This window comes from Triturus cristatus, chromosome 1_2 (genome assembly GCF_964204655.1).
Source record: "Triturus cristatus chromosome 1_2, aTriCri1.1, whole genome shotgun sequence".
NCBI classification, from domain to species: Eukaryota; Metazoa; Chordata; class Amphibia; order Caudata; family Salamandridae; genus Triturus; species Triturus cristatus.
The window spans coordinates 1,095,591,394-1,095,606,066 of record NC_140580.1 but is presented as its reverse complement, the minus strand read 5'-3'; the positions used below and the strand labels follow the sequence as shown (position 1 = coordinate 1,095,606,066).

Below are 14,673 nucleotides of genomic sequence, written 5' to 3'. Positions count from 1 at the left end.
ATTCAACTCATGCAGCATGCGATCACCAAGGCGTTTTTTGCAAGCAGGGCAGGTGTGAGCCAGATGTACCAGCAGCTCATGGACCTGCTGAAAAACAATGTCTAACTTCCATTTGTTCTGTGACAAAAAGCAATCAGGGAATGGAACAGGCCGTGCGACAGCAACGGATGCTGGTGCCAGAGAAGGCGGGATTGAAATGATGCCAAATGTGGAGACGTCAGAGGCTGCTACTCAACAACTCATATTCTGCTCTGAGTGGCGCACAAGGAAGTTTCGAATTTCACTGGCAAAAATATTGGAGCAAAAATGCACCAAGTCATTCATAAATATGAACTATTCACATCATTGGGTCACACAGGCACTTTTTATCACTTTCAATCCCATCAAGAGCAAAAACCCTGCATAGAAAGAGCCAGGGCATTAATGCCTTCATTGTGTTTAAGGCAGGGTTCTCCAACCTTTTGTGTAGTAAGAGCTTGTTACGTTCAATAGAAATCATTGTGAGCTACTAGTAGTAGTGTTGTAATCGTGACCACATCAGAAAAGATTACTTTAGTGGCCACCATATGCAAGACTGCCAACAGTGATTTGATCACCTGAGTGCATAAGTCAGGGTTGCCAGCAGCTATGTAAAAAAGGTTTTGTCCGTTTGGAATGTAGGTAACATATACCAGCCACGGCTGCAGCGCCCTTGGCACAAAAGTAATAATATTAGTAATAAGTGTCCCCACATGAATATCATTCAAAAATTAGCTTTAAATATGTTTTGGAAATTCAACCATTTTTCTTCAAACATCCATAAATATATATGCAAAAAAGAAGTAGAGCACTCTGGGTAGTTCTCAAATTTATGTGGAAAGCAGCTCCTGTGTAGAGTACTCTCAACTCCGGCGACACTCTAAATTTGCTCACCTCAAATGCCTGCTTTTCTATCAAAGTCTTTAAGCATGCTTAAAGACTTTGATAAACCTATGCTTAAAGATTTTGATTTTTTTTAAAACAGGCATTAGAGGTGAGCAAATTTAGAGTGTCGCTGGTGTTGAGAGCGCTCTCTACAGCAGCTGCTTTCCACCTAAACTTGAGAATTACCCAGAGTTCTCTGCTTCTTTTCTGCATAATTTATGCATCACTCTATGCCTGAAAGGGTATCGCTTTAATAAAGAAATATATATATATATATTTGTTTTCTTTCAACTAAGCAAAAGGTTCTCATTATGTAAATAGGCTGGGGTGCACAAAGGAAAGCTACTTACAAGTAGCTGGAGAGCTACCAGTAACCATTGAGCTACTCGTTGGAGAAGCCTGGTTCAAAGTATGTAGTCCAGTTCTGCCTCACTGGAAGAAGTTTGGACTAACAGCTAGTTGTTTCCTTCACCCTCTCCCAGGGTCCCTTACTCTATTCCCTCTGCTTAGCCTTGGACTCCTACAATTCCACTTGACAGTTCTGTCTTCCATTTTGCTCTCAGAATTATAAAATGAAATACAGGAGTCTTTTGCCAACCACCAAAAGGGCTACTTCAATATACTGTGACCCCAAGGGGAGGTACATTTATCATGACCAGCTTTCTTTGGAGCCAAAGTACCAAACCTCCTCTTCAAAGTCATACGGTTTTATTTTGCAAAGGAGTGCTGAGAATTAGATCTTTAAAACCCTCTTTTTAGGACCAGGCTTGAAAGACAGCTGAGCTGCTGAGAGAATCTCCAACCACATTTGGCCAGTTCAGTGCTTGGGGAAACCCCTCCACTGGCAGTGTTAGCGAGTTTTAAGAATTACAATTCCAAAATGCAATTTTAATGTAAAATGGAAACGCTAAACCCAAAGTAAAATGATCCGTAAGAGAATTTAAAATGTGTAGTTTTTTGATCTAAGTTGCTGTTTTCACTGTACAACCTAAAATATCTTACATACCTGCCACGTTTCCCAGGCCCATGTGTGACGAGCTACTCCAGTCCACGTTTTTAGGTCTCGCCTGACCCAGCGTATGCGCTGGTCTGGCGAGACTTATTGAGAGGGCTCCAAAAAGTGCTACCAGGCCAGCCTAGAGCTACAGTGCGCGGGCACGCGCGCCGCGCTTTACCGCGATTACTTTCACTGCCGCTTTGATGTTTGATCGCGTTCACTTTAACTTTCGCGGCTGCACAGCCGCTTGGCATAGCCAATAGGTCTCGCTTTTGGGACCTTATAAGTATTTAGTTATGCAACTGTTGCATGGCTAAACACTTATAAGGTCCCAAAGGCGAGACCTATTGGCTATGCCAATGCTTGTTCTCTTTGAATTCTATGACCTGTCGTCCTGTTTTATAAGCCTGGACTGGAGCAGCGAATGGAACTGGGGAACTTGGCAGGGCTTATCTTACGCAAAGGTCTAGTACAGTGGGGGTTAGCTACTCATCTTTGATTCGGAGAAAGGAGCGGTTGCATATGGTATATGATAAAAAAATAAACAAAAAACATCGGTGAAAGTGAAGTTATGGTAACCTGTGGTTATATAACATATTTACATTTATATTTTTTTAACTTAGAAATTCACTTTAAAAATGCAAAGTGCAGTTATTGATCTGAATCATAAAAGCCATTTTATGTAGCATATTAATTTCCGTATGAAGCATTTTGAGGGGAAGTGCTGATTTGAGCAACTGCTAATAAAACTGGAATGCCCTACAAATGACAAAGGCCACCCAGTTGCCGGCACCGGTGGGGAGAGAGGCAAGGCAAGGGCACACACAGAAGTGACTTATCAATATATTTATCTGAATGAGATGAGGGGAAAAAGGATCCAGATGGAAGGAAGGCTCACATCCTGTGTTTAGGTGCATCATATCTGTATCATCTTCCCTCCCATGTGATTGGTGGGAGGAGCTAGGCCAGACACTGCTGTCCTGGTTGGTGTTTAAAAAACACTTTAGAGTTCCATTTTGAAGATAGCATTTCAAATTTCCGAGATGGTGAGGACAAGTAATTTCAAACTGCACTTTGCTAAAAAGGTCATTCCTTATCTGGAAGTATCTGAAAGAGGGTCATGTGGAGGTCAAGTGTGCTGTCGAGGTTCCAATACCCAGCATGCTTCGCTGCCAGCATGTGCTATTGTGAGACTTCTATGAGTCCAGAAGCTTATGGCCAAGGCAGCCATTAGGAAGAAGAACAGATTGAATATTTCAGTCTTTCTCAACCACTAAGAGCACATCTGCTCACAAATGAGCGGGTCAGTGGTCTGGCTTGTCTGCTTGGTTCTTTTGTCAGGCCTGGCCAGCTCAGACACTGAGATCTAGCAAATTATTTACATTGCTGTCCCCTGAATTTAAAGATGTGGTTTGATTTGATTTTAGGTTGTATATAGCGCTCGAATGCCCAGGGGCGTCTTGGCGCTGAAGCAGACAGGGGGGTGCGAGGCCTGGCTGGAGCGATTCTTAATTATCAGTGAGAGGACAGCCAGGTTTTGACTAAAGGTAGAGTGCTCCAGAGAGTGGTTGCCTTCAGAAGGCATCTCCGGCCACCCCAGGTCATGAGTTTTGATCTAGGGATAGAGAGTGGCCTTGCTTCCCAGGATCTGAGCTTTCTGCTCATGGTGTTAGGTCCTTAGGCCACTCCCAGGTATTCCTAGGAGTTCGCCTATAAGATACAATAACACAATCAATTCACCAGCAGATCACTGCATGCATAGAAAACCTCGAAGGACAAACTCTTAATTAAGTGTTTTCATTTGTGTTAAATACATTACTGGCCATCACATGATCAATGTTGGCTTTTGTTTGTTTGGGTGAATGAGTGTATCCATTTAGCGCTAGGTTTGCATTAGGCCTTAAATTGAGTTTGCCTGTTTAACATGGGCTCTTGATTTCTTGCAAACGGTTCTGCAGAATGACATTCTCTTATGTTTTTAGGAAAACTGAAATGGGCCTTTTACTCTGTCCTGCTTCGCTTGAAGGGAAACTTTCCACTTCTTCGCCGCTCACTGCCAATAGCAGCTAGGACATAAAAACCTTCCTTGCAGCAACGGCCTTGGCTTTTCTGCACTCATGGGGTTTCAAATATAACATGTACTAACACTCTGATGCTTTAAATGAAGACACTGTGCTCGCCAAATGATGCCACTTGCCAGCCCAACAGAGGGCTCTGAGCAAGAGGTGACCCAACAAGATCCACAGAGATGTCATGGACTTGAGTGCATATAAACTCCCCCTCGAGTAATGAGAAGGGGGCGGAAGCAAGGACGAAGAGGACATTATGCCCAAAAGGATGGGGCACTAAAAATCATCTGTCTACCGGAGGTGTAGGGGACGTATTACATTACAGGCAACAAGACACTATAATGGAACATGGAACATGAGTGCAATGTCAAAAGAGAGTTTAGACAAATTGACAAGAAATGTGAGATGAAGAAAGTTTCGGGTTTATATTTTGTTTATTCTGATATTAACTATTGCTGAATTAATTAAACTGATGTTAATCCCAGTGTGTTTGTATTAATTAGATTAGCATGTAATAGAGGACCATTGTCATAAAATACAAGGGTGTGTACCGATTCGCAGGTGGGGGCCCCAGGTGAGACTCCATACGCTGCAAGAGATTTCCTGACAGGGCTGCCCTATTCCAAACTTCACATTCCTGTGAGTGTGGTCGAAAGGCGGAGGCAGGACAGGCCTGTCTGCTTGTTGCCTGCCCTTCTCTGCACAGAGGCAAAGGCTACATATTTGCCTCTGTGGTCCCTGGATAGTTAAAAGAAGGGGTTCATGACAATGACAAAGTAGGTACTGAGTTGCTGACTTTCACTGGCTTATGCTTTTGTCACCACATCTGTGAAATCCTTTCTCCTCCATGAAAACAACCGTGGCAATGCAAAGCGGTCCTCCCGAAAACAATACCACAACAGGCCTCAGCATCCAACATAAGACCATAACAAGCATTGGCATAGCCAATAGGTCTCGCTTTTGGGACCTTATAAGTGTTTAGCCATGCAACAGTTGCATAACTAAACACTTATAAGGTCCCAAAAGCGAGACCTATTGGCTATGCCAATGCTTGTTTATAGAGGCACTACAGTTGAAGATTCTAAGGGTGGAAGAGCACTGCTCCGTTAGCAAGCACAGGCACTACAGCGCTTCCAGCTTCAAAAGTAACTGCAAACACAAAAGAACATGGAAGGGGGAGGGGGGGCGGTGAGTGCTAAAGCAACACAGGGAAGGCTGGCATATGGTGAGCACTTTCACGGCCGCTTTGATGTTCTTAGTGGCCGCGCGGCTCACTGAGAACATCAGAGCGGCCGTGAAAGTGATCAGCAGGCTGCCAAATGGTGCGTGCGCCCGGCGCACATGCACTGTAGTTGGCAGCCTGAAAAGCACTGGTTTGCACTTTCAAATCCCGCTTTCTATAGCTCTCGCCAGTGCAGCGCTAAAGCGCTGGCTCAGGCGAGACCTAAAAAGGGACCTTTTGGAATCCTTTCTGTTGACAAAGAAGCACTAGGCAAGGAGACCTGATTTTATTCTTTCACTGCATGGCCACACAAAACATGTGTGTTGACCTCCACACCACCAAAATCCCATCACATGAAAAGAGGCTCATATAGCAAGTAGAAAATTTGTGTAATTTCACTGTTACACATTCAGATATAAACATCTACCAAGAAGTTCTCACTAACTTCCTACAGTAACTACAGCATGAGTGTATGGGTCGGAAGAGTTTACTTAGGTAGCAAGGGTTATTTCCCTCACAAGAAGGGTCCCAATCACGTAGCAGACCTTTAAAAGGGTTTTAAATATGCGGACTATTCTTACTTTAAATAAAAAGTGATATGATGTGTTTTGTGATCCAATTTTCAAACATAGAAACTACAGTATAATTGGTCAAACCACCAGAGTCCTTTTTATATTATTCATTGAACAAGCATCTCACAACGGCTCCGCCTTTCGTTGTGGTCGTCTAGCTGATATCGTGAATGGCTGGTTTTGAACTGGGCCAACACAAAAGTTTCTGTTGTCTTTGCATGGTCCAATGTACCTAATAAGAACACCTTTGATAATTAGTTGATTAAACAATAAATGTACACTGATGGGAAAGTAGACACATATGAAGCAATAGAAAGTACACTAGAGGTACGCTAAATGTATCTCCTGTACACTCAAAGTGCTTAAACGTCCTTTGCCGTAATGTGGCAAAGACCAGTACTTTGAAATAAGACACGAACAACCATTGAACAATGTTATTGCATTAATACCGATTTATAAAAATCTTTAAAAAAACACAAAAACGATGTAAAAGTATAAAATACTGCTCAAATGTACGTACTCTAACAAAAAACGTCCTCCCACACTGTGCCTTGGTTTTAGGGAGGGAGCAGCTCTTTAACGACTAGAACAAACACAACCGCTGCCTGGAATCATGTCCATATTTCTGCCATTTTATAGTCAATTTATGTCCACCCATGTGCACTTGATTAGCCCTTTTCAGTATTATTTGCTCAAATAAAAAAAGAATGTTTCTATGCTTTATTGTTCATCAAACACCTGGCTATGCACGGACTCAGAGGACGGTAAACACCTGCTTTTCCGCACTTTTACAGGTCACTCTTCGCCCCTCCTGTCTTTTTACCTTTAAAACACTGTCAGCAGGCTTGGATTTAAAAAGCTTCTAACACCAGAGGAAGAACATGGGGCAGAGGGAATTAAAATTCAACATGACTGATGCTACCAGCAAGAGATAATTGCCTTCGCCGGCTAATTGTTGGTTTCAGATGACGGGAATGGAATAACAACTCGGGCAGAATCCATCAAATCACATCTCTTTGTTGTCTACGAGGAGCTCTCCGGAGAGGCGCTTACTTTGCAAAGTTTGCGAGGTTCTGCGTGACCTTGGCGATCAGGGTCAAAGTGCGTGCCGTGCGGTCATCCGGGTACTCCTGGAGGAGGTTGAAGAGCGACGGAGACATGATGGCGGGGCACAGGAAGCGGAGGAAGAGGGAGGCGCTGATCAATCGCTCGCTGATATCGGGGCGGCCCCGGTTGCTGCACTCCTGTCTCCACGAAGCAAACACCTCTTTGAGTTCCCTCGGGAAGACGCTGCAAAAAAAAAAAAGGTAGACTTGTGATCAGACAGACACTCGAGACAAAGAGAACGAGCACCGTGTAATTAATCACCGAGGACTCCATGCAGAACTGTCTTGTGTAATTTATGCCGCAGGTGCGCAATTTGCATTAACATCATAATAAACCAGTCAAGTTTAAAACCCAAACAATAGAATAAAAACATTATGTGGGGCGCTTTTAACTTGCGGATTTTATTTGTGCATCAACTCGGGCTGTGCGGAACTTTTATTAAGTCCCAGTTATTAGCCTGTTCACTGCTCGCGCAGCTACTGTGGCACTCGCGTATTTTTCCTTCGCAAGTGTTCATTGCCGAAGATTGGGGAGCATTTTGCATCAAGTGCATTCCTTGCTTATCTTCCCCAAGTGAGTGACTTTGGATCTGTCTCCTGCTGGTAACACCAGAGAATTGTGAACGCAAGCTTTTCATAGTGGAATGGGTCAGAACGATCTTGTGCCACTAGCGCGAGAGGTTTTTGGACTGGAGCATGTCTTGCTAAGCCTGGCCTTACAAGTGATGCAACACAAATTACACTTGCATGGAAAAGGTTTGCAAAAGACCAGTTTTTTACACAGGAACCCCAAGCACACAGATCTTGCGGTTTTCAAAGTTTGTGGCGATTTACAAGAACTTTGCACGCAAAAACAGATTGGGGCATATTTACAATCCACAATCGCCACAGGAGTGTCACGTTTTTTAACGCTCCATTGGCGTAGCGCCATTTCCCATATATACAAGGTGGCACTAAGCCACTTAACAAAATGCCCATTTCTGCTGCTGTCCTCTGCGGCATGGGGGCATGCAATGGGTGTTGCTGTGGGCACTCCACATCTACGAATCTGCAAGTAACTTCAAAAGCTAATTTGGATTCAAATCTTCTCTGTAGAACTGAGTTACGAGCACCTGACTGTGAAAGTAGATGATAAAGCCAACAAAGGGTATGGAACAATGGCTCCACGTACCCCAATGGCTTCCCAGTGCAATCCTGACGCAGGACTGGAAAACAGCCATCAAGATCTGAGGGAAATCCAAAGCGGCCAGACCTTTGCTGGAGGGAGCTGGTCTAGGCTTAATTTGTCTAGTTTACTAAAAACCTTTAATACAACAGAAGCAGACCCCTGGCGATACCAGTATAAACAGCATGGTCACTATAATACACTCATTCTACTGCACAAACAAAGGTCTTGCTTAACAAAGTACATGGAAACGACCCACCCGGCTCTAAAACAGGTTCTGGGAAACTGAAATGGAAGCCATGAATGTTATTCTATGGAAGCCATTTGGAAAGAGATAGCAGCCCTCAACCACACTTGGGAAGCCTGAAAAACAGAAACAGAAAAGATAATTCACGATGGCAAGAGCCAAAATTATGGAGTGGACACAAATGATAGAAACACGCGATGGGGGAAAGGGAACCTGTGAGTTCTGCCAGTAGCTTAGAAGTGGAGACACACCATCATATCCAGACTCATGTTCATGAGGATTAAAAGGTTCAAAGGACACGCTTCCTAGTCTTAAACTAATGCAAGTGATCAGATGGTGGTTCCTTATTGGCGGCTCAACAGCAGATCCATACTCTAAAGGTGGCGTGCTTTCTCCACACAGAGAAGACAATAATTCACAAGAATCATAAGCTCCTTGAATACCAAGCAAATGAAATTCAAAACACAATCTTGCAAGAAATAGAGGAAAAGGACATTTTCACTCATGTCACATACTTTTTCATAAGAATCCATTTCAACGACGACAAACTCCAGCTAATCCCGCTCTCATACTCTTTCACTCGTAGAACTGCGAATGCTCATGAGTAATGCTCAACCACTGTTAACTGAGAATGTCACGCTAACCATGACGAGGTGCTAGGGTAGTGATGACTGTTGGAAGGGTCGTATCAAGTAGACCACAATCACACCTACTTGTCTCAGATGTGTGCACACTTCCCTGAAAGCGGATGGTTCAGGGGTTACATTGCAGAGGTTACAAGTCCTTAGGTCTTACATGTGAAGAGGGCACAATATAGTGGGGGAGACTCTTTACTATAAAGAAATGTGTTTAATGCCTACCTGGGCGTGACAGGCAAGGCCCTGTCCTGGTTGGAATCATTCCTGGAAGAAAGATTCTTTCAGGTAATTGAAGGCAACACCCGGTCCCGACCAGTGGCACTCCAATGTGGGGTCCCCCAGGGCTCTTCCTTGAGCCCTACTCTTTTTAATGTCTCTAGCAGAGATAGTAGCCCCTTTTGGAATCCAACTAGTCACCTACGCAGGCGATACCCAGCTTTTTGTGACTTTGAACCAGGAAGAGCAGCTTCCCACGAACCTCTGCTCATGTCTCAAAGAAGTCGCCAGCTGGATGAGCTCCTCCCACCTCAAACTCAACGGTGACAAGACCGAGCTCATGCTGTTGGGCAACCAAGCAATTTTTAACTCTAACAATCTGTGGCCGTCCTGCATGGGACCTGCACCGTCGACAAAACAGGAAATAAAGAGCCTAGGCATCTGGCTCGACCATGATCTTACCTTTAGAACCCAAGCTAGGAAAACCGCCGCTACCTGCTATGGTGTGCTCCGTACCGCATGGAAAGTACTCCCTCTTTTACCTTTCCACTCTAGAAAGCTCTTAATTCAAGCACTCATTCTTTCCAGGCTGGACTACGGCAATGCCCTTTAACTGGGCCTTGCCCAACTTAGTTATTTCCAAACTACAGGTGGTCCAAAACTCGGCCGCAAGGCTCCTCATGGGCACTAATAACCGTTGCTCAGCCAAGCCTGCCCTGAGAGCACGCCATTGGCTCCCGATACAAGAAAGAATACACTTCAAAGCCCTGTGCATCGCACATAAAAGATTTCAGGGTAAAGGTCCCCCCATTATCAAAAACCTCATTAAGCCTTACAAAGCCACCAGAAGTCTCTGTTCAGACCAACTCCATCTAGCGGAGGTCCCCAGAATTAAGAGGGCCCGGACAGGGGGCCGCCTTCTTTCCTACAACGCCTCTAGACTCTGGAACCCCCTTCCTCTCTCTATCCGCAAGGAAGCCAATCACTTAACATATCGCAAACAACTGAAGACAAGACTATTCCCATAATTCCACCTGCTCCTCTACTCGCCTCCGCAGCGCTGGGATGCCTCCGGGTAGCCAAGCGCTATATAAGAATATTTTCATTTAAATTCACCTGTGCCCAGTGTCAGCTAACATGTCAGCTAAAATGTCCTTGATTCTAGAGGGTGTCCAAGGGATCGTTAGCACTATATGTTGAAGGAATGTCTCTGGAAAATTACCTTCCACTATCATCTTTCACAACTCATCTCATCCTGTGGGAAACTGATGAAACATGTCTATCCTTGGTCATCCATAGGATCAGGTTTCTGGATTAAATCTCTTTTGGACTTCTTTGAAAATCTGCTGATGTTGTGTTCTGCGACTGTAATATAACCACCAACAAAACCACTTGAAGGTTCAATGTGACCTGGTCACTTGTCCACCGCCTGCTACTGGCCAGACAGCTCCCTCTAACAGATTTCGAGGAAGCTTGCCAGTATTTTTGAGGGAGGCCTGTCTCCGCCAAAGCCCCACTCACCCGCTCCACCTGTCCCATAGACATCCAGGGGCAGGACTGCTGTCTAATGAGGAAGTAGGTAGTGGGGCTGAGAGGTAGCTAGGTAGGCAATACTAGCCCCGGCTCTGAAAAGGTACCCGGTTGAATGTCCCTACCGGCTGCTGGTAACTCTACCGCATTTAGCTACCACTCTCTGGACTGAAGGTACAATACAATTCATAACACCGCAGTAGTACCTTCTGTGGGTCTGGCGAGAGAAAAAGTGGCATTGTTTCTGCCGGCAGAATTAAGATCTCGTATGAAAGCCTTGAAGAATTTTGAAGACTATTGAGAGTAAAGACAGAGTATTTAAGCTATAATGACTTATGTACATGGCTGTAGGGAAGTTATAATGCAATATAGTTTTTAAATGTATTAACCATTGCCAATCTCTTTTTCAGTGCTTAAAAGCATTGCACTTCTGCTGTGAAGTGCAGGTTCTTTCCCTCTCAAAATGAAAAAGTGCAGGTACTAAGTCCCTGGCAGAACCATCTCATTTAACATATTATAGTATTTATCTTCCCCCAAACTCTGTCTTTTCTGCTGGCGTTCAAGTGTTAATACTGGTTCGTCGGGGTTTAAACTGCTGATGTGTGTGTGTTAGCTACTGTGTTGTGTTCCTTCTATAAAAAGGCAACACATTCAGATATGCTAAAGTTTACAATCCCTATACAATAGGCTTTTTGTTTGGATAAAGGCCTAAAATAAATGCCATAAAAAGTTGCAGCCTCCGGATAAACAGTCTTGACAGCTTGCTAATGTCATGGAAAGTCAACAGGGTTTTCTAACGCTGAACGTTTTATATCGCATTGTTGGCATTTTAGGAAACAATGCCTAGTGCCCACACAGAAATTATGTTTTCACGTATTCCGGAAGTAGATAAGGTTGACCTTTGGACGCCACCTAGGTGCACTGGCAACTGAGGTACAGAGCCGAAAAACTGCAGCACGCGTTGCACCTTCCATTCGGTTTTCACCTTTTCTCGGTCATAGAGAGAGAATATATATTGAGCATTTGCACTTTGATGTAATAAAGTCAGTGCATGACTGTATTTATGCGTTACAAAGCCTCTGGACTAGGGTGGCCTTTTCTTTCACCTGTACGCCAGCAAATGGCTCACTAGATCACATTACAAAACACCATAACATGCTGTCACGCAGTGTGCTGGTAGAAGAAACAGCAGCACTGGATGTTGCCAGTCATGACAATCTATACCTGGACGCTCAATAAATTCTTCAATACTAATCCATAAAGGCCTCTTTAGTCTTAATTATTCATCTGAACTCCAACACAGACACATAGAGATTCTATAGCACCTCTGCATCCAAACTTCAGTCTCGCTGAGTGCACTGTGAGAAATTACAGAGAGAAATGGTGGAAAACGAGAGAAGAGAAAGAAAGAACCCACAGGGTACCAGGAGATAACACAGAGAAACAAGACGGCGAGCAGAAGAAGAGGGTGGAGACTATTAGAGAAAGAAGGAAAGGATCCGCGGCGTAGCAGAAGGAAACACAGATTTACAGGGTGGAGAGGAAGCAGAAGTGGGTGGGGACAATGGGAGAATGATGGAAAGGATCCATGGGGTACCAGTAGGAAACACATATACAGAGTGGGGAGGAAGCAGAAGAGGGCGGAGAGGATGAAGGAAAGGTAAACGGTGCATCAGAAGAAAAGTAGAGTTACAGGGTGGAGAGGAAGCAGAAATGGGTGGAGGCAATAGGAGAATGAAGGAAAGGATCCATGGGGTACCAGGAGGAAACACAGAGATACAGGGTGGAGAGGAAGCAGAAGTGGGTGGAGGCAATAGGAGAATGAAGGAAAGGATCAACGGGGTATCAGAATGAAACAGTGTTACAGGGTGGAGAGGAAGCAGAAGTGGGTGGAGACAATGGGAGAATGAAGGAAAGGATCCATGTGGTACCAGAAGGAGAAACAGAGTTACAGGGTGTAGAGGAAGCAGAAGTGGGTGGAGACAATAGGAGAATGAAGGAAAGGATCAACGGCGTATCAGAATGAAACAGTGTTACAGGGTGGAGAGGAAGCAGAAGTGGGTGGAGACAATGGGAGAATGAAGGAAAGGATCCATGGGGTACCAGAAGAAAACAAAGAGCTGCAGGGTGGAGAAGAAGCAGAGGTGGGTGGAGGCAATAGGAAAATGAAGGAAAGGATCCACGGCGTAGCAGAAGGAAACAGAGTTACAGGGTGGAGAGGAAGCAGAACTTGGTGGTGACAAATGGAGAATGAAGGAAAGGATCTAAGGCGTATCAAGAAAACAAATGCAGGGTGGAGAGGAAGCAGAAGTGGGTGGAGACAATGGGAGAATAAAGGAGAGGATCCATGTGGTACCAGAAGGAAACAAAGAGCTGCAGGGTGGAGAAGAAGCAGAGGTGGGTGGAGGCAATAGGAGAATGAACGAAAGGATCCAAGGGGTACCAGAAGGATACCGTGTTAGAGGGTGGAGAGGAAGCAGAAGTTGATGAAGACAATGGGAGAATGAAGGAAAGGATCTGCGGTGTAGCAGAAGGAAACAGATGCAGGGTGGAGAGGAAGCAGAAGTGGGTGGAGACAATGGGAGAATAAAGGAAAGGATACATGTGGTACTAGGAGGAAACAGATGCAGGGTGGAGACAATGGGAGAATAAAGGAAAGGATACATGTGGTACTAGGAGGAAACAGATGGAGGGTGGAGAGGAAGCAGAAGTGGGTGGAGGCAATAGGAGAATGAAGGAAAGGATCCACGGGGTACCAGAAGGAAACAGTGTTACAGGGTGGAGAGGAGGCAGAAGTTGATGAAGACAATGGGAGAATGAAGGAAAGGATCCGCGGTGTAGCAGAAGGAAACCGAGTTACAGGGTGGAGAGGAAGCAGAAGTGGGTGGTGACAACGGGAGAATGAAGGAATGGATGCAGGGGGTACCAGAAGAAAACAAAGAGATGCAGGGTGGAAAGGAAGCAGAAGAGGGTGGCAGCAATAGGAAAATGAAGGAAAGGATCTGCGGCGTAGCAGAAAGAAACCGAGTTACATGTTGGAGAGGAAGCAGAAGTGGGTTGAGACAATGGGGAATTAAGGAAAGGATCCACGGGGTATCAGACTGAAACAGTGTTACAGGGAGGAGAGGAAGCAGAAGTGGGTGGGGACAATGGGAGAATGAAGGAAAGGATCCGCAGTGTAGCAGAAGAAAACAGAGTAACAGGGTGGAGAGGAAGCGGAAGGGTGGGGAGACAATGGGAGAATGAAGGAAAGGATCCACGACGTAGCAGAAGGAAACAGAGTTACAGGGTCGAGAGGAAAGAGAAGTGGGTGGAGACAATGGGAGAATGAAGGAAAGGATCCACGGGTTGCCAGAAGAAAACAAAGAGATGCAGGGTGGAGAGGAAGCAGAACAGGGTGGTGAGGAAGCAGAACAGGGTGGAGAGGATGAAGGAAAGGTAAGCGGTGTACTAGAAGAAAAATAGAGTTACAAAGTGGAAAGGATTCTATGCGACACTGTTGCACACAAACATATGTTTAGATCTAGTACATGTAGCTTGCCCTGGGGAGTGAATTTATCCAAACAGACTCAGGCGTGCAAAGCTCTGTTTACAAAGTGAAAGCCATGTGGTGGCTAAAATGCATTGAAAATAATCGCCCTTTTCTAGTTTACGACTAGTTTTTGGGTTACATTTTAAATCAGGATGCCCACTGTTGGTGGGAAGCGCATCTCATGATGGATATTTAACATGGATGCGACAAGTTTCTTTAACAAAGACAGTCCATAAAAATCCTCCTACTTCAGTTCCAAATGCAGACTACCATGCCAGGAGCAGTCTGGAAAGAAATGGATGCGGTCCGCAGTCCACGACATTACACATTTCGGACTTGGTTCACTAAGGGCCAGATGTACTAAGCTTTTTTACATTGCAAATGGGCCGATTCGCAGAATTGGCCCATGTGCAACCGTAAAAAAAAGAATTCTGATATGTATGAAACACAAACTGCGATTCTACAACACATCGCAA

The 14,673-nt window shown here is 44.8% G+C and overlaps 1 protein-coding gene across 17 annotated transcripts in view; it reads right to left on the bottom strand.

Annotated features, from left to right (window-relative positions):
- Positions 1 to 14,673, bottom strand: part of DAB2IP (DAB2 interacting protein) — a 1,477,580-nt gene that overhangs the window by 106,480 nt on the left and 1,356,427 nt on the right. For all 17 annotated transcript variants that reach the window (XM_085613689.1, XM_085613692.1, XM_085613691.1 and 14 more), the window contains one exon: positions 6,817 to 7,053. In XM_085613689.1, coding sequence (XP_085469815.1) covers positions 6,817 to 7,053 — 237 coding nt within the window. The remainder of the gene's footprint in view (positions 1 to 6,816; positions 7,054 to 14,673) is intronic.